The following is a 27,823-nucleotide window of genomic DNA, read 5'->3' as shown; positions in this document are numbered from 1 at the left end:
GGAAATAGCCAAGTTGCTAGGCCTGACAGGACCCAAGTTTAGACTCAGGAATGCATGTGTACCCTGCTACCAAATGTAGAAAAAACCTGAGATGGTCCCTCTGATCCTACAGTATGAGATGAAAGAGACAGAACACAAATACCAAACACACAGCAAACCACATTATATGATGAATACATTGATACTCCAGATAAATTAAGCTCAGACGGAGCAGATCAAATGGCGGAAGCGGAGCCAAGTTATTTTCTAATTTTATTGGTAAATTATCATTTTCAAAAAGACCCAAGCAGTATTTCAACTCAAGCTACAGTTTCAATGTGCTGAAATAACTATGTACAAAGAGCTTCAGTTCATCACATTCAGAACAAGATTAGATACAGTTGTTGTGCCCGTTGATCTCAACAGAACGCTGATCTACTCTGCGTCTAGCTAGCAAGGTTTCAACTGGATTTAGGAAACAGGCAAGAAGCGGGGAGGCTTTTTACTGTCTACACACAGCAGGGACATATGACAGCAGTGGTACCATTTCAGTGCCTAAAAGGAAACAATTAAAATAACACTGGTGTTTATACATGTGTACTTTAAAAAAAAAAAAATTAAAAAAAATAATAATCATGCAATCATGATCATTCTATGCAGCATAATTTTTTTAATACTGTCAGTAATGAAGGCAGATAGAATCATGAGGTGTAAATACAAGAGAACTTGCCATTATGAAGTTCATGAAAACAAATAACTCGACTCACAGTGAATGCAAAAAAGTAAGCCTATGTATGGCATGTCACTTTTTAAAATGAACAGTCTCCCTGCAAGGATCTGCTCAGAACGGACATTTTGTTGGCGAAATTGGCACAAAAACACTTACACAGTCAGTTATTGAATGACTTTTAAAATACCTTGGGGACATTTACAATACCTTTTTTCTCTTTTAATGTACCGCGGTCGTAAGCATTGGATAATCAATCACAATACATAAGGACTTTTCAGCTTTCCGTAGCTGTTTCACCTAGCAGCAACTGAACAAAAGAATTGCATAAAATTGTAGTGCAATGGGCAATTTGATAATAAAGAGAGCCTCATTTGGTCTGGTCAGTAACAAAAACGGAGTTCTTAGAATGTGTACGAGTCCGTTGGGCAGGGGTCTTTAGGTCCAGGCGGGCCAAATCCAGATGGCGCTGCAGCTCCAAATTAATATTACAGGTGATTCAGACACTTCAATACGTATGTAATCAATGGATCATTGTTTTTTTTTTAAGACTACAATCAATTTCACAAGTTATTCTTTAAGTAATTAACACTGAGGACAATTTTCAGATTATTTTCAGATTGCTCTACTGTAAAGAACCTGAAGTGGATCATTCATGACTCCGTGTTACCTGGACTGACAATGTGAGTTCATATACCTGCGCATGTCCGACCAGACTGACAACTTAAACAGTGGGGTCTTCGGATGGCTCCCGGTCTATGCAAAGGTGTTCTCGGGATAGCTGACTTTGATGGCACCCCAGTAGCAGGCTCTGATGAGGCAGATCAGACCCAAAAGATAAGCGAAGGCCCAAGAAACATAGGTAGCATGGTAGCGACTGGCGAATTCCTGAGTCCCCACCTGAAAAGGTGTTGAGAGAGAGAGAAGAAGAGAAAATGAAGACAGAAGTAAAGAGGCTGAAGTGGAACTCCCAACAACTTCTAGACAGATACTGTACAGTAGTATAGTAGTATGTACTTTTTTGATCCCATGAGGGAAATTCGGTCTCTGCATTCATCCCAGTTTGTGAATTACTACTAATTACTTACTAATCGTACTAAAGGTAAAGATGCACATTCAGATGCACAATTCATGAAGCCACAAAGAAAATATAGCAGACAGTGCATTATGACTTTTCATTTCTTAAAATCCACAGGTGAGTAACAACCCATATGGCCAGTGTTACCTCAGAAAGACTCCCAACACTGAACCTCTACTACAGGCCACAGATAAGGAGTCATGCACAAGCAGGGGTCAGATGTGGGGTGAGGTGAGGAGCGCTTACCGTCAGTCCGACGCCAATAAAGACACAGATCATGCCCACTGTGATGTAGGCACAGCAGCGCCTCCGAGGAAGGGCACTGCCCACAGAGGATCTGCACACAGGACAGGGCACACGGTCAGTCCACAAATCACACTCACATGCAGCACACTACAGTAATTTCCCGCATATAAGCCGCATTGTGTATAAGCCGCAGGACAGTGTTTTATGCAAGTTAAAAGAAAGAAAACCATATTAACACCATATTAACTGCCCCCCTGTATTAATCTCATAGCTGAAGAAATTTTGCAAAATCAATGTATAAGCTGCGGCTAATAGTCGGGAAATTACGGTATTAGCCTGGGTGTTGCTATTAGCCATGCTGCCTTGCGTGCCATTTCATTCACGCTGCTAAGTCAGTCTGGAAACTACCGCCCCAATTTTTGCCTGAGATAAGGGACCAACCACAGAACAAGGGGGGGGGGGGGAAGCAATACGATGATGAGCTATGCACAGACGCATCTGATAGACATCCGTGGCACCCAATGAACGGATCTGGGCATTTTTTCAAATACGAGAAAATGAACGTTTGGTTGCCAGACCACGTCTCATTTGAAAAGTGGTAGGCGCTAGCTAGGCTAGCACACTATGGGAAATAGCCAAACTGTACTAGCTACAGTGCAAGTTATAGCTCTCTGATCAATATTCTTCGCCATTATTTCATAAACAAAGATCTATAAACTACTGTTAGCAACTTGTATACTGTTTAGCAAAGACCTATGTAAAATAATATGTCAAAGTCACAGTAGTTTTTATCCTGAAACAGACTACACAATACAATATAATACAATACAATACAATACATAAGCGCGCACACACACACACACACACACACACACACACACAAATATATGTATTCTTTGCTGGGAGTCTGAATTTAGGAAACCTTGCTCTTGTAACTGATAGAAAAATGACCACATAAGCTGTAAAATAACTAGCTTCCCCATTTCTAGACATGAAGTGTATATGGCCAGGGACCACTGACTGACAGCAAGACAGTGTGGTAATTGCTGTGTAATGCTAACTGGAGGCTTCAGTCAACAGGACAGTCAGGCTGACAGGAGGCGGGCTCCGCGCTGACTCACTCTTCCTGTTTATCATGTGAGGCTGTGAGGTAATGCGGTGGGTGGGTGGCCAGATCCTTCTCCAGCCCACTCCCACCACAAGACTAACTGGAGTAAAGCCCATTCCTGATTGGCTAAATCCACGGGGATGCAATTCATACTCGATATATTACTCTCTTGTTACGACTGCTGTTTGATCTGGCTCTCTGTAATGCACACTGGAAAATGGCAGAGTGAGTCACATGAGAGTCTCTGTTCCTCCTAAGCTGTAAAAAAAATCCCTCGATCACAAGAGGTTTCTCAGTGACAAGAAAAAATGCTTCACAAAGAGTTGCAAACATCTGTTTTTATACTCATATTAGCCTACTCTTTCATTGCAAAATCATTCAAGACTTAAAACATTTCGTGTGAACAGAATGAACATTTTGCAATGAATCAATCATGAATCTCCATCTGGTTATTAACAGGCAAGCTTATTATTTTTTCAGCCTTATACATTAACATGTGTATGAATTTAGTTCAGCTCAGCTATGGTCATGCCTCTTCAATGGATTGTGTATGTTTCTGATAGGAACAGCACATGGCATGTTAAAGGCAGTGATTTAAAGCTGTCTGTTTATTTACTTACTAGCCCTTAAAGGATCTAAAATAGCTCTACGGCGGCTGGGGAGGGTTATCTTACCAATACACACTTTAACACTATAGAACTGGCATAAAGGTCATTTTGACTGTTTAGAAAGTTGTTTGTATATGGACTGAAATAATACAGCCCTGCAGGTTGAATACAGTTTCAAATCTAGGGGTCAAAATGACACAGCAGTTCTAGTGGTTATGAAATTATGGTGCCTCTAGTGTTAACAGACAGCAAGGCACACACACGCACGCACACACACACACACACACACACACACACACGCACACACACACACACACACACACACACACACACACACACACACACACACACACACACACACACACACACACACACACACACTCCTTCAACTCTTTGAAATCCCCTCACATGCTCCTCATGTGATTGGATTGGGGAAACATTCTTGTGGAATCCCAACAAAATCAGAATCAGATAGCTTAATACAATACTCCCTAATCCCACTCTCTTCAGGTTTTTATTTTTTTTCTCTCTGGCTTTCATTCCCCCCTCTTGCTCCTTCCTATGTCTCATTTCTCTGTGGTCTCAATCCCTCTACCCATTTTGCCATTTCTTCTAGTCATGAGTGTGAGTGTGAGTGTGAGTGTGAGTCTCACGTTTCACCATCACCCTCTATCTCACATGGCTATCACTTCCACTGTGTCACTCCAATGCTGCCTGCTGTGCGTCACGTGACTTCACCCAGGAGGTAAGCAGCATTCTCAGACACCAGCCCCATTCCCTGAGGGCCCCAACTCTGACACAATGGCACAGTAAAGGCTGCTCCTTCAGAAGGACATGGTTTTTAAAACCAGCCTGTGGGAAACCAACGTTGATGCTGCTAGCTGGTTGAAGCTAACAGCCCAAAGCCTAACCCTCTTGCATAGACCTGTCTGTGTGTGAGAGAACAAAGACTAAAAGGCTCCTGCTGAGTAGAACACTTGGACTGATTCCAATCTCAGCCCCAGAGGCGACTAAGGTCACACTGGCCCCCTTGGAAGCAGAGAGATTCAGGAACTCACATTTTTTTGCAGTGTGGGCACTTGGCTAAAGTGTTGAAGCGCAGCTCCATCCACTGTGGAGAGAGAAACGAGGGATGGAGTTAATGCACAATGTACAGTACATCACAACACAACACACAACACACACATACAAACACTTGCACTAACACATTTCTAGACACAATGCTGCTATATTCTCTCTCACACACTCTCTCTCTCACACACACACACATACATAGTCGTGAGCAAAGAGACAAGGCACAAACTATTGGGTTACAGTGCAAATCGTTCTGTGATTTCCAGGATGTTGACACAAGAACATCAACATCTTTTTCAAACAACCGTATGCAATTGGATAAAAAAAAAATAAATCACTTTGTGCTGACAGGCCTGAAGCTTAGAGACGACAATTTGTTTCTCATTAGACCACAATGCATGAGGTTATTATTAGTGACAGTATCACGGTACAGAGGCAAAAGGCAGTGACAGTGTGAGTGGTTAGATGTTGAACTCCTCCTAGCTCTAGTCAGAGGTGGAAAAGTCCAGCTTCAGAAAGTAAAAGTCCTACCACATGTCTGTGCCAACCATTCACTTAAACCAGCTGATTATAATTAGCACAACTGTTCAGCCAGGTAGAGCAGCTAATTAGTGAGATCACCTGTGATAAGTGCACACGTAGAACCAATACATGGTTGGGTTTTTACTTTCCGAAGCTGAACTTTTCCCACCCCTGGCTCTAGTTTCATATTCACGTCTCTGGTGATTGCAGACAAACAACAGGCACACATACAGTATCCACGTCATTCAGTGAGAGGCCACTGCAACCGGCCATGGTAGGACAGCACAGCACTACCACTGATTGGAGGGTTAAACAAACTTCAATCATGTCTGTGATTCCAAACTAGCATTAGGAGACAAAGAAAACGGAGACACTGGTCAGTCCAGTCAGAGTGGACTGCGGGGGGGGACAATTCAACCTGAGAGCTCTTGGAGGAAGAGGAGGAGCCCTCTGCAGGGAGGTCAGATGCATGCTGGGATGCCGGGGCGTCGTCACTGCCCTAGACGCCGGAGGCACAACAGGCACCCGTTCAGAACATGGAGCGTGGCTAACTGCTCGCCCCAACACCAAGCATCAGCTAGTCCTGTCTATCAATTGGGCAAACAATTCTGCTAATTCTACCAAAGGGCAAACATCCTCCTCCCAAACACACACACACACACACACACACACACGTACACAAGGGCGCGCACACATACACACGGCCACACGGCCACACGGCCACACACACACACACACACACACACACACACACACACACACACACACACGCACACACACACACACACACACACACACACACACACACACACACACACACACACACGCACGGACACACACACATTCTTCAAATGCATACCAGGAGGCTGATGAAATCATATATGTAGAGGGATTAGGGGCGTGGTTCTATAGGGATCAATATAGAACATATCACATGGCTACTGCCATCCGCAAACGGATGTTCAACGGATACTTTGACACTGTAACATGAACATACACAGGTTAAGAGTAGGTTAGGAGTAGAACATAAAACAACTCGGCCTAGACCCAAAGACCAAAACCCATCCAACCACCAGATCCGCTTACATTCACGCACACTGGCTGGGTTTCCCAGAGTCGATAAGTACTAAGAACTTCTTAGGAGCGTTCTTAGAACGTTCTTAGAGCGCTCCTAAGACGTTCTTAGCACTTAAAGAGCTTCTTAACGAATCTGGGAAGCCCGGCCACTATTGAACACAACCACACACTCAGTAGAGCTCGCACAGGATAGGATGAGATAAAGAGTGATCCACACATTTAACTTGGGTTATATACAGTATGCACATTAAAAAGAAACAAGGTGAGCAGTGGTCAGGTGGGGTTCCTACCAGGAACGTGTTGCCGCAGTGACCACACACCACACGCATGCCTTCGGGCTGCACGGGTAAGGCAGGCTGCGCCGGCTGCTCCTCCGGGATCACCATCACTGGGCTCAAGTTGATGATGCGTCTACTGGGGGAAGCAGAGGCGACACTTGATGATGTCAAAGAAACAGTGACTCAGGGAAAGAGGCTCATGTGGTAGGCTCTTCTCATCACTCTCCTCGGTCCTCTGGCTCGCTCCCATTGATCTATAAAGAACTCTGGATAGACTATCCCATTGTTGCCGCCCCATCATTCTTTATAGATCAGTGGGAACGAGCCGGAAGGACCACAGATCGAGGACCGAGGAGAGATGTTGAGAAGAGCCTAGAGCGTTTACTTTGGTCTGGCTTTTGGTGGATTGTCTTGGTGGACCACTCTACCCTGATGGTGATCAATGATTCTGATGGGTTTCTTGTTGTGCACATTATTAACCTGATGCCTGATTATATCCTTCTTCATGTTGTTATCTTTATAGTTAATGTGTGGATATTGTCATCCACACATTGCCATCCATCCAGGGTGACACTATTTTGCTGTCATCGTTATAGCAATGCTCTTGGTGTGAAACGTTCTTTTAGTCTTCACCATGCCTGAGAATACCATGCTTGTTGTACATTAGGTCTGTCACTCACCCACACATGCATGGACTCATTCTCCCAGTGTGTCATAGTACTTATATATTGCATGTACAGTATACACACACAGAACTCCCCCCCTCTCTCCCTCCCTCCCTCTCTCACATACACACACATACACACACACACACACACACACACACACACACACACACACACACACACTCACACACACAAATCTGACAAAACCATCACGTCACATTTACCAGTTGGGCCGGGGGCACCCTATTCTTCTTGACGTGTCTTTACAGATAAGCAGGCAGTTGCAGGGACATCTCACGTACTTCTTTCCAGTTGGAGGGTTTTTGATGGGCTGTGGGGAGAGAGAAGCCATGGACTTATCATTACTGGGAATCAACCCACTTCAGATGTACTGCAACGCTTTAGCTGCTTTAGCATAGCTCTCTAAGCTAATGCTGCTACTGGGCGGTAATGCGCTCTCAGTGCCCAAATACACAGAGTGCGGGTACTGCCAGGCTACAAATGTTCGTTTTTGTGCCAAGTCATGAAAACGGAGACTTTGAAATTTGGAATCCTTGCGTGTTTAAACCTAGACAAACTAGAGTCACACAACTGTTAAAACCCCTTATTGAGGTCAGTCCTACATGGAATGACTGCATATTCTGATCCTTCTCAGCTGAGATTTGACTGTTGGGCAACACAAGAGAACAGTCCGACTACCCGCTTCAGCCATCAGCTCAACAGCCAGGCCAGTGTCTGAGCTCTCAAAACAATTGGCCCAGATATGCACCTGGCCAAAGACGGCATTTCTGATGACCACACATGTACAGTGCATGGGTGCATATAGACAAATGTTTACAATTTCTTTTGCCATTTTTTTCATTTTTGATAGGAGAGTAAGAGACTGCGACTGACTGGCACTGACTGGACTTTGGGCACTGTAGCCAATTCGGCTTTCAAGTCATGATGCAATAATGGCCAGATAATTCTCTTCCCAGGTCCAACAGCTTTCAGACTCACTTGTTTTTCACCATAGACAAGTAAACTATCTTTTTCCATTATTCTGAGTAGCCCTTAAGAATATTGTCATCTCACTACTCACTTGTTGCCTCAACCTAATCAAATCCTATTTTTCGCGGAAGCCTGGAAGTTACCCTCGAATATATCATCTGGCTGCACAGCTGCAGGAATTGCTCTGTTAAAGTTTAGTGATTTTGTTTTACGCTCGCTAAAACAGAAGTGATGATGACAAGGTTTACAAGTTGCAAAAACTGTCTAGCTGCGCTAATAACTGTCTTTTCACGAAAAAAGTTGGGCCGTGATGTTGGATCAACAGAATTGTGCCATAGTGCCTCCAAAAGTCTACATTTTAACATAGCAGTCAAGTCAGGAGTGACAACTCAGAGAACTCAGCTGAAAAGATACTGTAGACAACACACTGCTATCTCTCTGTGTAGATTACCTTACGACTCTGCTGAATGAGATATGTAAACAGCAAACACCAGATGAAAACAGATAAAAATACACCCAGGTGTGTTACTCTGGATACCTGTACTTGGCTCGGCTACTTCTCCGCCCACCACAATGACAATAAGGACACCTCAACAGTATAACATTCCCATTTATCCCCTAGATGGAGGGTTGATGATTATCAATAACTGTGTTGTGAGTTAGCAGGTAGGACCAAACATTATTGTGTGTTCCTTTTCTAATTTGAGAGAGAGGGAAGTCCATTATCAAGAAGATAGTCTACTTTATGTTAGGTGAGTAGCTAAGCCTATACGTCACAGAAAGACGTTTGTGTGTGCTTGAGTGTGTGTGTGTGTGTGTGTGTGTGTGTGTGTGTGTGTGTGTGTGGTTGAATGGATGAACAAATGCATTGCAAATGTCTCACCGTGGCCTCGTTGCAGACAGTGCACTTGACCACATGCTGATGAAGCTTGCCGTCCAGGTTAATGAGCGACTGACAGACGCGGCAGTTAATGACCGGCACTCCCCCTGCATCGGGACTCGCTATGGCTGTGTAGGGAGGAGGTAGCTCAGCTGCGAAGACACACACACACACACACACACACACACACACACAGACACAGACACAGACACAGACACACACACACACACACACACACACACATACACACACAAACACACACAAAAACGTAATGCATTTATTACATCATCTGGATGTTACAGTCATCTGGATAGTCTATATTATGACAGGGACTGACAGCACGTCACTGAATCCAACCCATGAGCAGCACACACTGAAAAGTCTGCCAAAACGCTACATCAGACATACACATGTATTAGCAGGTCACTACACTGAGATCACACATTGGGTCAGTACGGCTCTTTCTCCGAATAAAGACACGAGCTTAGCTGAAGGCCAATGGGCAGAGCTGCGGTAACGGAGACACTTGATCATATCATCATCAGAGTGGCCTGACAAGGGGCTTGTGCTGAGTCAGCCACAGCGTCACACTTACGACCCTCCTAGGGCTAACATTACCCAACACTGGGGATGCCTGGACAGAGGCCACGGAGACCCAACAATCAATTGTCTTAACTTAACTCCATCTAAGAAGAATGTGTGTGTGTGGGGGTGGGGGTGGGGGTGGGGTGGTGTGTGTGGGGGGGTTATGTGCGTGGGGTGTGTGTGTGTGTGTGTGTGTGTGTGTGTGTGGGTGGGGGTGGTGTGTGTATGTGTGTGTGGGTGGGGGTGTGTGTGTGTGTGTGTGGGTGGGGGTGGTGTGTGTGCGTTAGTGTGTGTGTGTGTGTGTGTGTGTGTGTGTGTGTGTGTGTGTGTGTGTGTGTGTGTGTGTGTGTGTGTGGTTGAGGGTGGTGAGTGTAGGCATGATCCTACAGCTCAGCAGACTCCTAACGCTGCAGCCCCATGATCCTGGGCTGTTTTCTTTTCTTCATGTGACTCATGCGTAATCCCCTCACTCTTGCAGCCCACGTGACAACCGAGGTCAGGAAGAGAAGTGAGAGCGTCAATCACCTTTTCGGACAACATCTCATTCATCTATCTCAAGAGGAGAAGTAGCGACGCTGTCTGCAGTGCTCAGATGCCATGCACTCATTATATTTGAGCCATCATCTCCACCCTCAGCAGAAGCCACTGGCAACATGACACACTGACATTGACCACTAACAAAGCATAATAAAAAGATTCAAATGTACCTATATTATAATTACATTTTTACAACACCAGCTTACGCTTTCATGCCCTAATACCTATACGATTCATTCTAAACAGTTTTTGTAAACTGACACTTTTTGACATCAACACCACCATGGGGATGTGGTGAAAACTGTAAACGCTGAACTAACATGCAGCTTCCCCAAGCCCCACTCTCGCTCTCTTCTCCAGTGTCTCAATTCCTCCTTTGCTCGACCAGCGTTGTGCTCAGAAAGTGAAAAGGGATCTTTGGATGGAGCGACTAGTGAATGTCACGCTTTCCTGAGAAACCTCTTCTTCTGTTTACAGTCCCTCCCATTAGAAATGCACTGACAGACAGGAATGTTTCATGTAATGTATACACAAGTTGGAACACAACGCAAACCACTAGAAAATCCAACAGACTGATTTAATGGACAGCTTCAATATGTACTGTATATTAAGCCTGTGAAATGTTGTGATAATATGCAGCTTGCTGGCCTTCCTATACATCAAACAGTGATTGTGTACCACGTCAAATCATCTCCCTTAGACTGTGGCCTCAGCAGGCGTGCTTTAGACAGGAACACTTGCTCTGCTAGGCCCTTCTGACCTATATATGATCTTGATCTATCTACAGCACAACTGAATACACAGATTGGCAAAAGCCAACAGTATTGTTATAGACTTTGGTATCTCAGTAAGTACTACATAGCATTTCATGGTAGCCTATATCATTTAGCAACGAGGGAATGAGAAACTAGTAAGTGCTAACAGGGATGTTAGAGTAAGCAAAGAGGATGTACACACTTGACATCACAAGCCAACTGGGGAAAATGAAGACGTAAATGGGAATGTAAATAAGCTTATTACATAATATACATATATATATATATATATATATATATATATATATATACAGTATATATATATATATATATATATATATATATATATATATATATATATATATATATATATATATATATATATATATATATATATAGTACACTTGTATTACACTTGTACAGTATATAATAATACATTTGCAGTCAATACTTCAACATTCTATTCCATTTAATCAGTTAATACTGAAGACTTGGTTGATGAAAGACTGTGTTTTTTAGAGATCGTCCTGAAATGCTAACATTTACACAGAGCTTGTGATCTATGTCCCGGATGTCTTCATATCCAAGGAACCATATGAAAACGAATGCACTGTATGCTCATTTACAATTACAAATGTCAGATTTCCACCAGGGATCACCACATCAGAAGGTGGTTTACTATGACCACCATTTATTGAGGCCTTTCAAGCAGCATGGCCAATACGGCGTCAGTTATGTGTCCTGCTCCAGCACACTCAGAAGAGCAAGGCAGTGTTTGGTTTCTCTTACCACCAGCCACCACCCCGAAAGCTGCATGTAAACTGAGAGGTCTCTTATCCACCACTGAGCTTGGGAGAGCTAGAGCCAGCTGCTCGCGCAGTGCCCTCCCCTTCCTTCTGCAACCACCACCCCAGAGCCTTTCCCACAATGCCGTGCAAGAGGGATCCAAGAATACAATACCATTCATTAGAAGATTCCTAGTCCACTAAACAATTGAGGATTCTACATATAGACCCTTGAAGGATTCTTCATAATAGACCCAGAAGGATTCTACTGTGTCTGAGAACATTGTTTTTCCAAGCGCATACTGAATATTATGGATAAGGATTGCGGGTTCAAGGAAGAAGTGTACTTTGCATATTATCAGCTTGTACTTCTTAGACTTTGGACTAGTAAGACTTAAAGAAAGTCACGCTTTCATCATTTGTATTAGTCAACTTTCAGGTTTACCCTAATTACCACTCTACTACCACCCTCATTACCTAATGACCACACTTTTGTATATTACAACATACATACCTTAAATATACCACTGCTTCATTAGCAAATGACTTGAATGGAAGGGGCTACCCTCAATGACACTCCGAGAATAAATAAACGTTGAATGAATGAATGAATGAAAGTGGAAGTAATGCAAGTAAGCAGTTTGAGCTACCTACACTTTCTGCTACAGGCTAACAGTCTCCAGAAACAGGACCAACGGCAGTGAACTTGCAAACTGTTGCCTACACATAGGATTTGTGAAGCAGTCCTTCAGTATCAAAGCCGCACAAGTTCAAACATTATGTGAATACACAGAGGATTCCTGAGCACAGGCAACCACAACCAGCATTGTGGCAGGGTCTCAATAGTTTCCTGCATCAAAATAGACCAGTGACCTTTGGTGTCTGTCAGTAGCTCGAGATAATCCATTTCATACACAGAATGACGAATATTTTCAGTCAAATAAACACAAAAGCTTGAAAAAAAATAATATCATAATCCCGGGTTTGGAAAAACTAGGTCATAAAGACACAGATTGGCAGTTGGCTCTCTCACTGCTGCAGGCCAATTAAATGATTTTGTCTGCAGATGAGGAATGCTGACCCAAAGTGGCCATTCCAGGCCAACATCTTAATCTTTATGTTAATCAGATGGTGAAATATGGTCCAATTGGAGACCAAAAAATGGGCACAAAGGTGACTCTGTGGCATTTTAGCGCAATGACAAATCGGTTTATCGTGCATTTCCCGAAGAACAGTTACATTTCTTAGACAAAAGAAACGTGTTTGGCAAAGCACACTACAGTTGATTATAAGAGGTGGTTGTATCCCCTCCAATAATCAAAACCTGCCAATGCAACGCCCCCGCCCCCCTAATAATCATATTGTCATGATGAATAAAACAGTTATAGCACCCCACCCCCACCCCACAATGCCACAATGTTCAACTCAAACTTTCACCCCAAATAGGCCTACAACATAGTATAGTATCAATACTTATGAGGAAAGCTTTGTTCAAAATACATCCCAGTAGACCTAGATTGTCCTTTTGTTTGCCACAATAAATGTAAATCTATGCGGACTGCTGTTCTTAGGAATGGTCTCTCTTGTCCATTAATTCCGTGTAATGATATTGTATATACTGACACGATATCAATGAATCATGAATTGGATGTGAAATTCCAGTGGTCAAGAATCGGCATGACTCATCGGTGGGGTGCAGATTGCAAATCTGGAAATGCTCTGACAAAGACAGAGGTGCATAACAGGGCCACGATTAAAGGTGCTCTATGGCTATTAGGATGTTTTGGCTCCTAATTTCAGTGCTTCTGCAATATCATGTCTTTGTGATTCTGAGATGAAGCTGGATTAAATCATAAACTCAATAGTTGGAGATATCGGATGGATCTTTCATTAATAATTTCATCAATAATGGAATTGTAGCCAGTAAATAAATCTGGTCAGCCTTGTCCAGTTTTAAGTGACAACTTCAATTTAATGGAAAATCATATCTTCAGTCATACACAAAAAGAAACTCATGGCCTAGACCTAGTAGTCAATATTCTACTGAAACGTCCCATAGGGTCTAATACTGACACATAGATTAGGAGGACTGACTGATTTCTGATGCGTGACTGCACACACCGAAAATCATAACTGACTCCTTAAAGGGCTAAACTGATTGTCCGAGAACGAGAAGGCCAAACACTCAGCATTCTTCAGCCGATAATGCACGTTTAAAACATCAATCAATGTAGGCCTATTAGCCGATAAATTAATGCATTATTAAGGTTTGGTTTTCACCAAATATTTTGCCAGTAGACACTCGTGGGCTAGCCTACTCATGGACTTAGTGGCGGAGAATAACAACGGAACAGGGCCGCTAGTGGGCTCGGTTTGTCATTTCCATTGCAACAGAGTAACATTTTCTTCCCCCGGCCTCCGACACCACTGATCCAGTAGCCTATTTTTCCAAACATGATTTCCAGCCACAACATTTCCCAGAAACCTCCAGTAGCCTAGTAGTAGCCTAGTAATGAATATCATCTGCATTGCTTACAAACAGCCCGATAATAAAGAAATATTTGGATAAGGATCGCGGTGTCTCCACGCACTTTGTCTGCCTATTATTGCATTTAACTTAGATGAACATGATGGCATCGTTTCACACAATAATCAAAGCTGCACTACATGCTACAGTGCGTGCATAGGCTATGATTCAGCACGTCGTGCGTCTCATCCGAAATGCCCATTTTACCTCTTGGACTGCTATCCTGCAGGTACGGCGGTGCTGTGGGTGTGACATTCCCCGAATTGGGGGCTGACAACAACGGAGAACGTTCATCCATGCCGTCGGAAGCCATGGCGTTCGCGGTCGCACCCGATTAGCGACTACAACAAGGAGGACAGCTGTGGGTCTCCTCCGTCCACTTCTTTTAGAACAGGGGCAGCGGGTACTCCTGGCTCCAGCTAGGGTAGCTCCGCGGAGGTGGAGTCAGCGACGTAAGGGTATGCAGAGGGAGGGGAGAGAAGGGTAGAGAGGAAATGAAGGGTGTGCAGTCAGAGCAAGAGGGATCCCCACTCTTAACTCCATTACTGTAGTTTCACAGCATTTTGTAGTTTAGTTGTTCCATTCTATACATTGTAGGCCTAGCACCTACCACTACCATTAGGCTATTTACGCCTAGGCCTAATTTCAATCATAGGATACCTAGACCTATTGGCTAAATTAAAATTAATTAAGGTCTAAATATGGTCTCAAAGGTAGGCTACCAAAATAGCTCTTCTGCAGAACTCAATTTTTTTTTGGAAAGTGTCTAATGTTAACGTGGAAAGGGGTCAAAGAATGTTGGTGCTATGGGCCTACAATTTGGTTGTTTGATGTTCTATTTGCTCATCTCATAGGTCAAAAGAGATAGACAGGCATACTGAAAAACAGCTTCGGCCTATAGTCAATTGTACAGAGCCAGGGAGGTGTCATTGTGCTAGATTATGTGCACATAATTGTATGTTGTGTTTTATTACATAATAGGCTACTCTCATCTTACTAAGTTGTGGCATCATTTTGTTATCGTGTGCTCAATATAAATCGTGCACACATTTTACTATACTGTATCATGCGCACAATTTACTAAATGTATTTTTTTTTTTATTATTGAGAGCACTTTAGTAAAATGAGTGCACTATTTAGTAAAAGTGTGCAGAATTGAGAATGATGGGCACACAATTTAGTCAAATGAGTGCACGTTTTCTGTAGACCAAATCACATCTTGCAGTCTATTTTGTGTGGTCCTACTGGCCTACTGATGAGAAAATCAGCAGGTCAAATATCAGTGGTTAGTCCTCCAGTGCAGGGGTCCAATGAAATTATTCGTTATTGCTTTCGTCACAAGACCGGAAGAGCGCCTTGAACTGATGCATGCTAGACGCTAGTGTTAGCAACATGTTGGAAAGCCATGGGGCAGTACAGCTGAGCTGAAGTGAAAATGGAGTGATTTTACATGATTTTAAGGGATTATTGTGTGTGCACTATTTAAATTACCAACATATCTTAATTTATACGTATTTACAAAAGTAATGGAAGAAGCCGAAACAGCCGAGGAGACCCTTGCAAAACAGCATCGCAAGGAAAAGAAAGACTTACAAGGTAAGACAACTGATTGCACTTATGGCTGGCTAGTATTGCGCTGACTAACTTATTCCCACTAACCGTATGCAACGTACATATTGGTACTTCAAAATTAACCCATCTATAGCCCAATCAATTAAATTTACTGATCATGCCAGGAGTCTACACAATGCAGCAATAGTCAACAAAGTGGCCAGGTAGCAAGCTAACACGAACGAAGTTATCATGTCGGTGTTGGCAGGACACTATTATTTAACGTTAACTCATTCTCGATTGGTATGTAAGCCGTTCATAGTACTGACTTTTAGATCTGGTAGTGACAGCTAAGAGTGAATTGACCTAACGTTATATTTCTATACGCACGTGCAACCTGAACGTCATTTTTGATATTGCTAAATGAGCAACTTAGCTTTATTATTCGGATTATTGGGAACGTTTCCTTTGAGTTTTCAATTTGTTTCCAGCCAAAATCCAGAGCATGAAAAATGCTGTTCCTAAGAATGACAAGAAACGGAGGAAACAGTTGACAGACGACATCGCCAGGCTAGAAGCAGAGCTCAATCAAAAACACGAGGAAGAACTCAGACAGCTCACCAACTCAGCTGTCACAGCCAAGGTAAGGTGTACAATGTGAAGTGCTTTAGGGTTTGCGTTACAACTTGTCATGTAGACCCAAGTTAATGTTTTCCCTTTGGTATTTTATTTTGTTATACGTGCAGGTTGAAGAAGTTGTAAATGGAATTGAAACTATTGCTTTGGAAGAGCAAAATTTGGAAGAGCAAAATGATGGCAAACAGAGTCGCACCTCTAAAGCACAGAAAAGACGGGTGAGAATTGTTTTTCAGGGGAATGGTTGAACACTGTCAACTAAAATGAATTCTTGCATATCTCTTCTTGCATAGCAAAATAAAATGTGCAGTTTACTTAAATATCATGCTCATCACAAAATCCAATATGTTTTATTTTTCTATTTGATTTCTAATAATATATAGGGTGCCGTTTTTCTTTAAGCAAAACTTTGTTGTTAACAAGAATGCTGTATTTGTCTCTTGTCTAAGCATGCTTGCTTGAATAGTGAGAGATGCTGCTGTGATGACAAAAAAAAAAAAACTTGCCCCTTGTCTTTTGCTTGTTAAGTTTCTGGATCCCAACTGAACCCCTGTCTTTTGCTTGTTAAGTTACTCGTTCCCAACCATGGTTTGATTATCTACAGGAGAAGAAGGCAGCCATGGAGAAGGAGCGAGAGGCCCGCATAGCGGAGGCCGCCGTGGAGAATCTCCAGGGCTCTCGGCACCAGGAGGGCCTGAAGCTCCAGCAGAAGCTGGCGGAGCGGCAGCTCCAGATCCGGGAGATCCAGTCGGACGGCCACTGCATGTATCGCGCCATCGACGACCAGCTGGCTGGCAGAGGGCAGGGTACGGGTCTGAAAGAGCTGCGTGCACAGACTGCCAATTACATGAGGTGCCACGCTGACGACTTCCTGCCCTTCCTTAATAACCCCAACACTGGAGAGATGTTCTCAGCCGGTGAGTTCAGGTGTAAAGGTGGCATCTGGACAGCTGCAGCACTGCATACTATTCGGTTATGTTGCATCCTCCTGCACAAAAATAATACTGTCCATTTGGAACAAGCCAAATTGCTACCCTCAGACTTCTATGTTTACATGTTAAAGAATGTTTTTGTAAAAGAAATGAGGGTGTTTTGGGATTTCATTATTATTGGGAGCACTGCTGTTGTGGGCAGGGTAGTGTGCCGAGTATTGTATTTGCATGGCAAATAATATGATTCCCTGCTGCTATTGTTTTTATTATTGTACTTGTAGATGAGTTTGAGAAGTACTGCAGTGATGTGGAAAGTACTGCTGCCTGGGGAGGACAGCTAGAGGTGAGTATAGAGTTGGCTCAGAAACTATTTTCTAAAAAAGTAAGATTACATTACGGTATTGTTTATGCTAAGAGTTTCTTCATCTGTCCTTTCTTGATATGTTTTGATATGTATATTGGACTGTGCTTCAACTGGCGTCTTTGCACGCTGTTGTCAGATGTTTTTGTTAAAGATTTTGTATTTTGTCAACCTCTTTCACAGCTGCGTGCTCTTACAGAGGCCCTAAAATTGCCCATACAGATCTTCCAAGCGGATGCTCCTTTGATAAAGATCGGGGAAGAATATGACAAGCTACCAGTTGTCCTTGTGTAAGCAGTCATGAATATTGAAACATTACACAAAATATTTAGATTATTTATTACTAAAAAACAGTAGAAATATTGCAGAATGTTGTCTTGAAGAAATCCATCGTACAGATGACATGTAATTAGAGATTTACAGTAAAACAAAAGTACATTTTAACATTCTGAATTCAGTAACCGATGCTTCTCTTTCAGATACATGAGACATGCGTATGGTCTTGGGGAACACTACAACTCTGTGGAGCCTTTGAAAGAATTGTCTAATGAGGAGGAGGGCTGAGGGGCCCCTATGCCTGAATCTCCAGTGATTTTTGACCCAACGCCGAAGGGTTTCTTATTGCCTGACCTACTTTTCCATTGAGGAAATCAGTTTCAAGGTGTTAAGAAGTTCTGCCAAGAAAAAAGACCTCTTGTCCAAAACAGCAGTGGATAAGATAAAGAAGTGCTTCATATCTCCGAATGCTCTTGGGTCCTACTCTCAGCAGTGTAGATGTGTGTTGGCTTGATGTTCATAATAGACTTGGTCCTTTGTGTTGGAGCATATCAAAACCGTGTTTTCATTGAAGACGGCACAAATTGAGGATGAGACTGAAGTGAGCTGATTTTTACTGTAAATTATGCCTGTAGGTTTTTACGTAACCATTTTGTTTGGTCTTAAGTAACCAGCCATTATGGGGAATGGATTTATGTGATGTAAATTCACTAACAGTTTGTGGGCCCAATGGTATGCTTTACTTATTTCATGCATCAGAAGACTTCTCAATCACACAGGGGAACCACAGTGTTTGTTTCGCTTAAAATAAAAAGTGCATTCAGCAAACTATCAAACAGTCATTTCTTTTTCCTGGAAAACTTAAGTGCTGAGTAATGATGCTTCATTCGTGTGCTATGCCATCTTGTTTAGTAGAAGTGAGGAGCAATTACTATTATTATTATTATTATATGAAGAGCACAGACCCTTGGCTAGATTAGCATTATGTGAATGCAAATTAATCTTTGAATAATAGGCTAATTACAGGGATAGCCATTTTAGAAAACAGAAGGTAAATGGGTAGGCCTAATGAATGACTTAGTTAAGGGAGCAATATAGAAGGCCATAGCAAAGATCAAGATGAAGCAATATTATCAGCTGTGCATTTTGGTCCAAACACCACTGCAGTCAATATAATATATTATAGCCTAGGTCTCTCTCTCTCTCTCCCTCCCTCTCTCTGTATATAAACTGCATTGCCTTTCCATTTGAAGTAATGGCAATAAGGGTTTGCATTTTTATTGTTTTGATACCTAATTCGTATATTGTTGGCCGGATAAACCTCCAGTCTCTTGCAAAAAAACCACGACCTCTAATGGTCTGCATGGGGGAAACAGTCTCAAAGAACACCCAACAGTTCGCGTGTGGTTTCTATGGGAACGAGCTCCAAGAAAGAAATGGCGAATAATTTAATAATAAGGGCTTTAAGCGCAAATGCAAAATCTTTCAGTCTAAGTTCGAGAAAGATTTCAGACTTGCCTAAATCAGTTGCACGCCTAAAGTGCATTTTGGCACTGCATTTAAACAACAACCTCCTTTCAGATTTACCAACAGAGCTGCAGTCACTACAGCAGGTGGGTATCCATGCATTTAATGAAAATGTGATGTTAAGCTACTTTTGTCTTATTTTGACAGTGAGTACGGATATTTTTGTGAAAATAATGTTTACGCATGCTAACTTCTACAGCTGACAGAGCTAAATTTGGGAAATAACATTCTTCTGGAGATTCCAGTGGTTCTGAATCACCTGCACGCGTTAAGAAAACTGTATTTGTTCGGAAACAAGATCGAAAGTTTACCGCCAGATATTTTCGGTAGGTTATGTTTTTGCAATTGATCTGGACAGGCCCACCTTGTCTTACAATCTTGTCAACATGGTGTAATTTAAAAAACAATGTTCATCAGAGCTCGTTTTAGCAATATGCACTTGTGGCATGCAGCCTGTTACAAGCTGGCAAGATCATGTGCATGGCTGATGCAGTTTATTATGGGCATATTTTAACTTGTCTTGACAAGTGAAAACATTATGAAGAGTGAACTCTACAGGGAATATCAACTGTCCTCCACAGAAGAACTACCTAACCTTACACTTCTCAATGTGAACCATAATAAAATCAAAGTAATACCTCCACAGATAAAAAGGTGGGTAGCCTACACAAAATAATCTACATGCCTCCTTTATGTCATGTATTCATTCATAAGACATTCTTGAACAAGGGTTGTATTGATTTGGCCTATATTGCTAATCACAAGTCTGCTTTCTTGCAGCCTTGAGAATCTGGAGGTTTTCAGTATCAAGGATAACTTGCTAGAGTTTGTCCCTGCTGAGCTAGGCTGTCTTGTACAGCTAACTGAAATCAATTTGACCAACAATAAAGTGTCCTCCCTGCCACCAGAGTTGACCAGACTGTCAAATCTGAGGAAACTGTACTTGGCAAGAAATAACCTGTATGAACTGCCAGAGGTAAAGTGGTGTTTGTGAAACTTCTGTCTATTGTTTAAGAATGAACTACAACTCATGTTTTCATTAACCCAGTCCGGTTTTGTTGATGTTTTTATTTTTTTTCCACTAAGGGCATAAGTGGCTGCAAAAGTCTTAGAATACTGGATGTTGCTGGAAACTTTCTGACCGTGTTTCCCACTGATGTATGTTGTTGATGGCTAAAAAGATGGATAAGTAGACACACACACACACACACACACACACGCACGCACGCACGCACGCACGCACGCACGCACACACACACACACACACACACACACACACACACCACACACACACACCACACACACACACACACACACACACACACCACACACACACACACACACACACACACACACACACACACACACACACACACACAGTGTGATTGGAATTGGTGTTCATATATGAATTACTGTACATCAGGGGCTAAGATGAGCTTGCCAGTTCCATTCCAATACTTTATTTGCTTATCCAAAAAATGCCAAATATCTGACAAAGTCTTCATTTACTCACGAGAGACTTAAGAGATAAATAATAGACTTTGAATTGTCATCTTACCGTCTTGTTTCCTTTTGTGCCTCAGTTTGGTTTCCTTGCCCTAGAGGAGCTGCTCTGTGAGGGCAATAGCCTTGTCCATGCAGACTTAATGAAGTCCGTTCAGGAGATAGAGGTTTTGACATTAAAGGTGAGCTTGGAATTCAGGTACTCTTTCCCATTGTATAGTTCTCCTACACAACACGCACCGATTGGTTTTGATGTTTATAACTTGTCATTTGTATTACAGAATACAATAGATAGATACACAACAGGTCAAACGTTTGGGGTCACTTACACATTTCCATGCTACTTCATTATAGACAGATTACCAGCTGAGATCAGTTGCTTTTTTTTTTAATCAGGGCTGCAGTTTTCAGATTACATCATGTGCTTACATGATTGCAGGGTTCTCGACTGTTGTAGAAAGAAATTGTTGATCTTTAATGCAATCTACATTGCTCATTATCAGCAACCATTCATCCAATGTTCCAGGCACATTCTGTTTACTAATCTGATATAATTTTAAAAGGCTAACTGAGAAAACATTGGAGAACCCCGTTGCAATTATGTAATCTGGACATGTAATCTGAAAATTTCTAACCTGATTAAAAAAGATAATAAAACAATGCAAATGCTAGCTGGTATACATCTGTGCAGTAGGCCTATGTATGTGCCTTAATGCCTTAAAAGGAAATTCTGGCCATTTTTTGGCATAGATCTCTGTTTCTCAAAGTCACTGAGTGCTGTCATTATGAGACTGAACCTGAATGCTGTACAGTATCAGAGATGCACTTAAACAGTCACAACTGAACTGGTCAAGTGGTACAAAGTGTCTCTTACATCATCAGTGCCCAGATTGAGCAATGTTGTAGGACAACCACATAACCGGTTCCAAGTGTTTTCCGGTTGGATAATTAAAGTTATCAATATCATGGTGCACAACATGTCTAGGCAAATTATTAATTAAAATATTTTTTTGTTGTGTTGCTTTAAGCGATACATGGGGCAACTTGTTGCAGGGCAACCACATAACCGGCTCCACGAGTTCCAATTGGATGATTAAAGTTCTCAAGAAACTGATGATTAAAGTTCTCAAGAAACTTGAAGTTGGTGCGTGTGAGCAACGGGAATATCACACAACTTGGGGTCAATTTCAAGTCAGCAAAAGTCAGAGGCACCATTCAATGCACTTTTATAATGTAACTAGTTCTACAACTGCAAAGATGCACAACTTTAAAGTATTTTCATATAAATTCATATAGCCACTTTATTCAACAAAATGAAATACAAATGACAATATATTTTGCACTTGAAATACTTCTTTTAAATACATGTATCACAAATGCTGCCTATCCCTGCTGTTGGCTGCAGCAACTCGAACTAGGTAGTACCGATTTTTCTGTTTATGTTTTGCCATTTTTGATCCAATTTCACCACTTTGCTTTGTTGCCCCCCGCAAATTTCTACCAGCCCACCCAAATGAATAGGCTAAAGCCAGCCCTGAACCTAGCTGTTGTTTAATAGTTTAATATTAACTCTAGGCCTAGGCTATATTGAGTTCAAACCTGTGGTTTAACCCAAAAGCAGTGCAATTTCTGTCACTTTGGAAAGCATGTTCAGCTCAGCCAGGCTCAATTGTGCAGTCAAGATGAAATGAGAACGAAAAAAAAAAAGTATCCCCCGTCTCCACCAGGCCACCTGTTAGAATGCACCCGAATAAAGGAAATCACACCTACTCAGTTAAAAAAAAAAACAAAAAAAAACAATGTGACAACCCACCACTTTGTCCCATCCAGGTTTTATATGCCTCCGATACCGCCCTTGTGTTCATTCCTCTACCTGTTACTTTGACTGACACCTCATATGAGAGATGGAGCCCAGTGCTACACTAGAGGCTACTGTGGGTGAGGCTGTATGTGACTGACTGTGATGACCTGAGCTCGTTCCTGTAGGAGCTGGCCGCACGGGAGGTGCTGATGGAGAAGAGGAACGAGTGGTCGGTGGTTCACCGGACACTACCCCTCTACCCTGAGCTGGTCAGCATGCTGTCTCAGTGGGGGTGGTGTGCCGTCTGCCACAAGCCTTTCCTCACCACCTGGTTGGAGTGTGTCCAGTTTGTCAACCTCAAAAAAGTATGTATCACTTAGCTTCCACTTCAAATCTATAAACTCTGGAAACAAAACTATGTACTGTAAGTGCCTTAGCTACTGAAATGGCATAGAACAAAGCGCTTAGGTTAAACTTGAATTTGGAAATATGTACTTACAACGCGTGCACGCACGCACACACACACACACACACACACACACACACACACACACACACACACACACATTTTATTCTGGTGGAATTGCTTCTACCCCCTGGGAAATTAATTGACAACCAACAAGCAGTAGAAATTCATGGACGATGCAAATAAAAAAAAAAGAAAAGAAAAAACACCACCATATCCAGTCGATTTTTGCAGTGAATACGCATTATAACTAGCCTGGCTAACGCCTCCCACTTCTCAAATGAGACGTGGTCTGGCAACCAGACGTTCATTTTCTCGTATTTGAAAAAATGCCCAGATCCGTTCATTGGGCGCCGCGGATGTCTATCAAATGCGCATAGCTCACCCAACTCGTTCGTATGCAACGCTAAGGGCTGCCGTAAATCCTTTGGCGTCGAATGTAGACGCAAGAGGGCAACGGAAACTTCTCGGATGTTCTGTGATTGGTTCGCCAACATCAGGCGAACATTAGGGCGTTAGTTTCCAGACTGGCTTAGCAGCGGGATTGAAATCACCGCGCAAGGCAGTATGGGAAAACCCAGGCTACATTATAACAGCAAATAACACAAATGCAAAAAAAATTCAAACAACCCAGAATGCCTTGTAATGTATACACACATGCCTTGCAATAACCAAATGAGGTTAAATTGTGTGCACTGAGAATCTCTGTAACATATTACTTGACGGGTGCATGCACGGCACATTCATAAAACCATTGGCTTCATGATATATTCAGGAATGAGTTAAGCAACTTTCATGCACCATGTTACATTACTATGGTAGACTGCAAAGCAATGTCATTTTCTTTCTTCTAAATAAAAGTCATATTTACAAGTCAACTACAAGGCCTACAAATATTGGCTACAAATGTCTTGCTCTGCATTATCAGCTAGACTCTAGTGAGAGAGACCTGTTCAAACTGAAGGTAGCAGCTGACATAGGGTCATAGCAGGGTCATAGCAGGGGGCTGAAATAAAAACTCTAATCATGGTAATCTTGTCAACAAATAAATGTAGAAAATTGTTACACGTACGTGAGATATCAAGACTGCTGGATTTCATTTTCAGAAAATATGATAGTGAATAGAGACTCAGTTAAATGTAAAATGTAGGAAGCAGTTGAGCTTTATGAAGCACTGTGTTATGCACTCAGCTGTCAAAGTGGTACCATATTCTTTGAGTTGCCCATGGCAATATCTCTTTGACATAGTGTAGTAGCATAAATGTCAGCTATAGACTTATTTAGACACTCATTTACAGGAAGGAACACTTTTATGGTTGTAGCACTAGCCTGCAAACGGCCAAATACATAATTGTGGACTGCATTAACGTTTTTCAAATATATAATGTCATCCAATAGCAATGAATTCAAACCGCACTTCTGTGTTAAAGTACATCTGTCTTCTCATAAACAGACTGCACTGCACTTCAGTATTGAAGCACGTCTACCTTCTCACAAACAGACTGCACTGCACTTCAGTATTAAAGCACGTCTACCTTCTCATAAACAGACTGCACTTCACTTCATTATTAAAGCACATCTACCCTGTCATAAACAAAAGAGTTGAAATAGAAATAGAACATGTGTAGCCACAGAATTGAGCTGTTCCTAATGTAGTATGTGGATTCTCTGTGTGCTTCTCTCAGGACATGGGCATGAAAAGGAACCTGACAGTGCCGGTTCGAGCGGTTTTGTGTTCCTACACCTGCTTCAATGAGAAAGGTCACTCATACTATGGAATTGCATCAACATCTTAAAGTGAATTAAAATCCTATTTCATTTGTTCAGATCTGCTTGGGATATTTCTGCTGGTAGATTTAAATATCGTGGGATAGAATTGTCTTGTGTAAAATCTGTCAGGCAACCGTCACATTCAGAGTACCTTTAATGTCCAGCAGATGGCAGCATGGGATCACTGACACTGGGCCATACACACACTGACATGATGCGCATGTTGCATGTTGTTGCTCAGTGTGGATTCAGTGGAAGTTCACAATTGTGCCTCATATAAGTAAGACTTTTGCCCATAAAAGGAAGGATCTCTTCTGAAAAGCATCTCAACCCAGCTTGTCTTTAAGCTAAGTTATTTTTTTTTTAGTAAAAACAACAACAACAACAACGAAAAAACCTCTATCACACCAGAACAAAACACCATATGTTACCTGTCTGTCAGTTTCTAAGATACCAGCCCCTTCCATCTTAAATGAGTCCACCCCAGATTTATTCCTCCCGTTTGCCTTCTTTAGATGCCCCTCACAGTCCTGGCGGTAGATTGTGTTTAACAATATATTCCCCGCCACCTGTGTGCCACCACCACAATCGCACCTCGTTTCAGCCCACAGCACAAAAGCGCACTTTGTTTCCACCTCCAGTTCAGGGCAGCGGCATCTGTTCCAACCTGAGAGAAAACTTCATTTCTCTGCATTAATTTTCCATCCAGGCCTCCAGAGCTTCTGGAGCTGTCTGCAGAGTTGGGCCTGATGAATTATGCATCAGGTTTAATTGCAAACCCAGAAACTAATGACTTTGGACTGGTTAACAGCAGGGGAACCATACATCTCTGCAAACTGAATGAAAAATCAGTCCGGGAGAAAAAAAAAGCCGCTAATTGATGAATAATTAAGGAGGGGGGCTACAGGGCATAATTGTGACATTTTGTTTCAATCAATTCAGCAAGTGCAGGGGAGAGAAAAGTGCACTTAGGAAATAATGACGTCCAAGAAGATGTCCAGTCAGAAAGAGGCAAAGGTGCCCATTCTTTTAGACGGCCATTTATATCACTGAGCAGACCTACTTCCTCTAAAGCACAGGTGGAGAGATTGCTACTGGCCATCACGCTGACCATATTTGCGGGTATTCATCCTCCCAACATCTGCGGTAATCATGGACAGGGTAACCAGTGTATTGTGGCAAAGCCTCTGTATATTCAAGCAAACAGCAACAGCAAACATCCATAGTGAACCATAGCAGTCACTTTCTACTAATGCAGCCCCCATGTTGCTAGGAATTTCGATACCCCCTTTTGTTTTTAAGATTTGAACTATAATTTGTATGCTTAGCTCCATTTTGACACATTAATCATATGCAATTAGGCTCAAACACAAAATACATCCTTTGAAATGATGCCTGTATTGTGTGAATACAAACCCATCGTATGTATTCATAACTTTACATCATTAAGTCATTGTGCTATAAAAGTAGATTACTTTCATGCTTTTATACTTGTATCCATTATTTATATTGTATCCAATAAAGTATCTATCTATCTATCTATCTATCTATCTATCTATCTCCATTATATGATAAAGCAACCATTTCAAAATGTTCCTCTTTGACATTTAATTTCACTTCATGGATGTTGCATCTTGCAATAGATGCAGTGTGGTGTCTGCAGTCGTTGATGCACAATGCCGTGGTTAGCTTCCTCCAGCTGCTAGGGGTAACAGATGTGTGGACCCCGTCTTAAAATGTAGTCAAACAAATTCTGCTGGTCATTAGGCAGTGTGGCGGAAATGAAGGGCATCAGAGCAGCAGGCTCTTTGGCACCCATTTGGCCGCCTGTCTGTCTGTGAGTGCGCGTGTGTGTGTGTGTGTGTGTGTGTGCGTGTGCGTGTGCGTGTGCGTGTGCGTGTGCGTGTGCGTGGCTATGTGTGTGTGTATGTGTGTGTGGCTATGTGTGTGTGTGTGTGTGTGTGTGTGTGTGTGTGTGTGTGTGTGTGTGTGTGGCTATGTGTGTGTGTGTGTGGCTATGTGTGTGTGTGTGTGTGTGTGTGTGTGTGTGTGTGTGTGTGTGTGTGTGGCTGTGTGTGTGTGTGTGTGCTGGAGGACCGCTGACGGACCACTAGAGTAAGTAAAGGCCACCATATGATCGCCCCCGCCCCCCACCCCTCTCAGCACCTCTGTTACGGGCAGGTCACTGCTGTCCACTGCCACTGCCAATACTGAGCATGTGGTTGTGGGTTAGAAACCTCAGTGTATGTGAATGTAAAAGGGAATGTGTGGAGAGGGAGAAAGGAAAGAGATGAGAGAGAGGAGAGAGAAAGAGAGAGAGAGGGAGGAGGGGAAGAGAGGAATGGAACATGCATTATTCTAAAGAGCAGATGTTGAGTCCTGGGGCAGCGCAGTAGCCTGAGGAGGTGTCTGGTGTCAGCTCCTCGTGTCCATGAAGCGCTCGCTGGGAGCAGGCCGGCCGCTCGCTCGCTTTGTTAATACGCCTCCTCCTGCTCCTGTTGTTTTCCTAACCTTGTTTCACACAAACAAACATGTGCTCTGAAAAACCTATAAAGAACGCACACACACACACACACACA

The 27,823-nt window shown here is 42.5% G+C and overlaps 2 protein-coding genes and 1 long non-coding RNA gene across 4 annotated transcripts; 2 read left to right on the top strand and 1 right to left on the bottom strand.

Annotated features, from left to right (window-relative positions):
- Positions 1-235: 235 nt before the first annotated feature.
- pip4p2 (phosphatidylinositol-4,5-bisphosphate 4-phosphatase 2) lies at positions 236-14,851 on the bottom strand. 2 transcript variants are annotated; one of them, XM_062528843.1, is made up of 8 exons: positions 14,629-14,851; positions 9,236-9,384; positions 7,587-7,693; positions 6,710-6,833; positions 5,761-5,841; positions 4,805-4,857; positions 2,031-2,121; positions 236-1,606 (listed from the first exon to the last, which is right to left on the bottom strand). In XM_062528843.1, the coding sequence occupies exons 1-8, from the start codon at positions 14,732-14,734 to the stop codon at positions 1,463-1,465; spliced, it is 855 nt and encodes a 284-aa protein (XP_062384827.1). In that variant the 5' UTR covers positions 14,735-14,851; the 3' UTR covers positions 236-1,462. The 2 variants fall into 2 exon arrangements, with proteins under 2 accessions (XP_062384827.1, XP_062384828.1); XM_062528844.1 differs by lacking the exon at positions 5,761-5,841.
- A 931-nt stretch (positions 14,852-15,782) lies between these two features.
- otud6b (OTU deubiquitinase 6B) lies at positions 15,783-19,013 on the top strand. Its single transcript, XM_062528842.1, has 7 exons — positions 15,783-16,017; positions 16,464-16,615; positions 16,719-16,826; positions 17,213-17,525; positions 17,822-17,883; positions 18,085-18,191; positions 18,381-19,013. Exons 1-7 carry the CDS (start codon positions 15,948-15,950, stop codon positions 18,463-18,465), a joined length of 897 nt encoding a protein of 298 aa, XP_062384826.1. The 5' UTR covers positions 15,783-15,947; the 3' UTR covers positions 18,466-19,013.
- Positions 19,014-19,619: 606 nt separating this feature from the next.
- On the top strand, positions 19,620-25,873 carry LOC134072254 (uncharacterized). The gene is made up of 8 exons (XR_009937142.1): positions 19,620-19,790; positions 19,904-20,030; positions 20,286-20,358; positions 20,485-20,680; positions 20,791-20,862; positions 21,288-21,389; positions 23,194-23,373; positions 25,160-25,873. It is a non-coding gene; the product is annotated as an uncharacterized LOC134072254 (long non-coding RNA).
- Positions 25,874-27,823: the final 1,950 nt, after the last annotated feature.

The sequence above is a fragment of the Sardina pilchardus genome, chromosome 24 (genome assembly GCF_963854185.1).
Source record: "Sardina pilchardus chromosome 24, fSarPil1.1, whole genome shotgun sequence".
NCBI classification, from domain to species: Eukaryota; Metazoa; Chordata; class Actinopteri; order Clupeiformes; family Clupeidae; genus Sardina; species Sardina pilchardus.
This window is presented reverse-complemented; position numbering and strand designations above follow the sequence as displayed.

Coding starts and splice junctions, on each gene's coding strand:
- pip4p2 (XM_062528843.1), bottom strand. CDS start 14,734: ATGGCTTCCGACGGCATGGATGAACGTTCTCCGTTGTTGTCAGCCCCC. Junction 6,834..7,586: donor GGGTGCCCCCGGCCCAACTG/GTAAATGTGACG, acceptor TGCTTCCCCCAG/TAGACGCATCATCAACTTGA. Junction 5,842..6,709: donor ACTGCGGCAACACGTTCCTG/GTAGGAACCCCA, acceptor TCCGGCGTCTAG/GGCAGTGACGACGCCCCGGC.
- otud6b (XM_062528842.1), top strand. CDS start 15,948: ATGGAAGAAGCCGAAACAGCCGAGGAGACCCTTGCAAAACAGCATCGC. Junction 16,018..16,463: donor GGAAAAGAAAGACTTACAAG/GTAAGACAACTG, acceptor ATTTGTTTCCAG/CCAAAATCCAGAGCATGAAA. Junction 16,827..17,212: donor CTAAAGCACAGAAAAGACGG/GTGAGAATTGTT, acceptor GATTATCTACAG/GAGAAGAAGGCAGCCATGGA.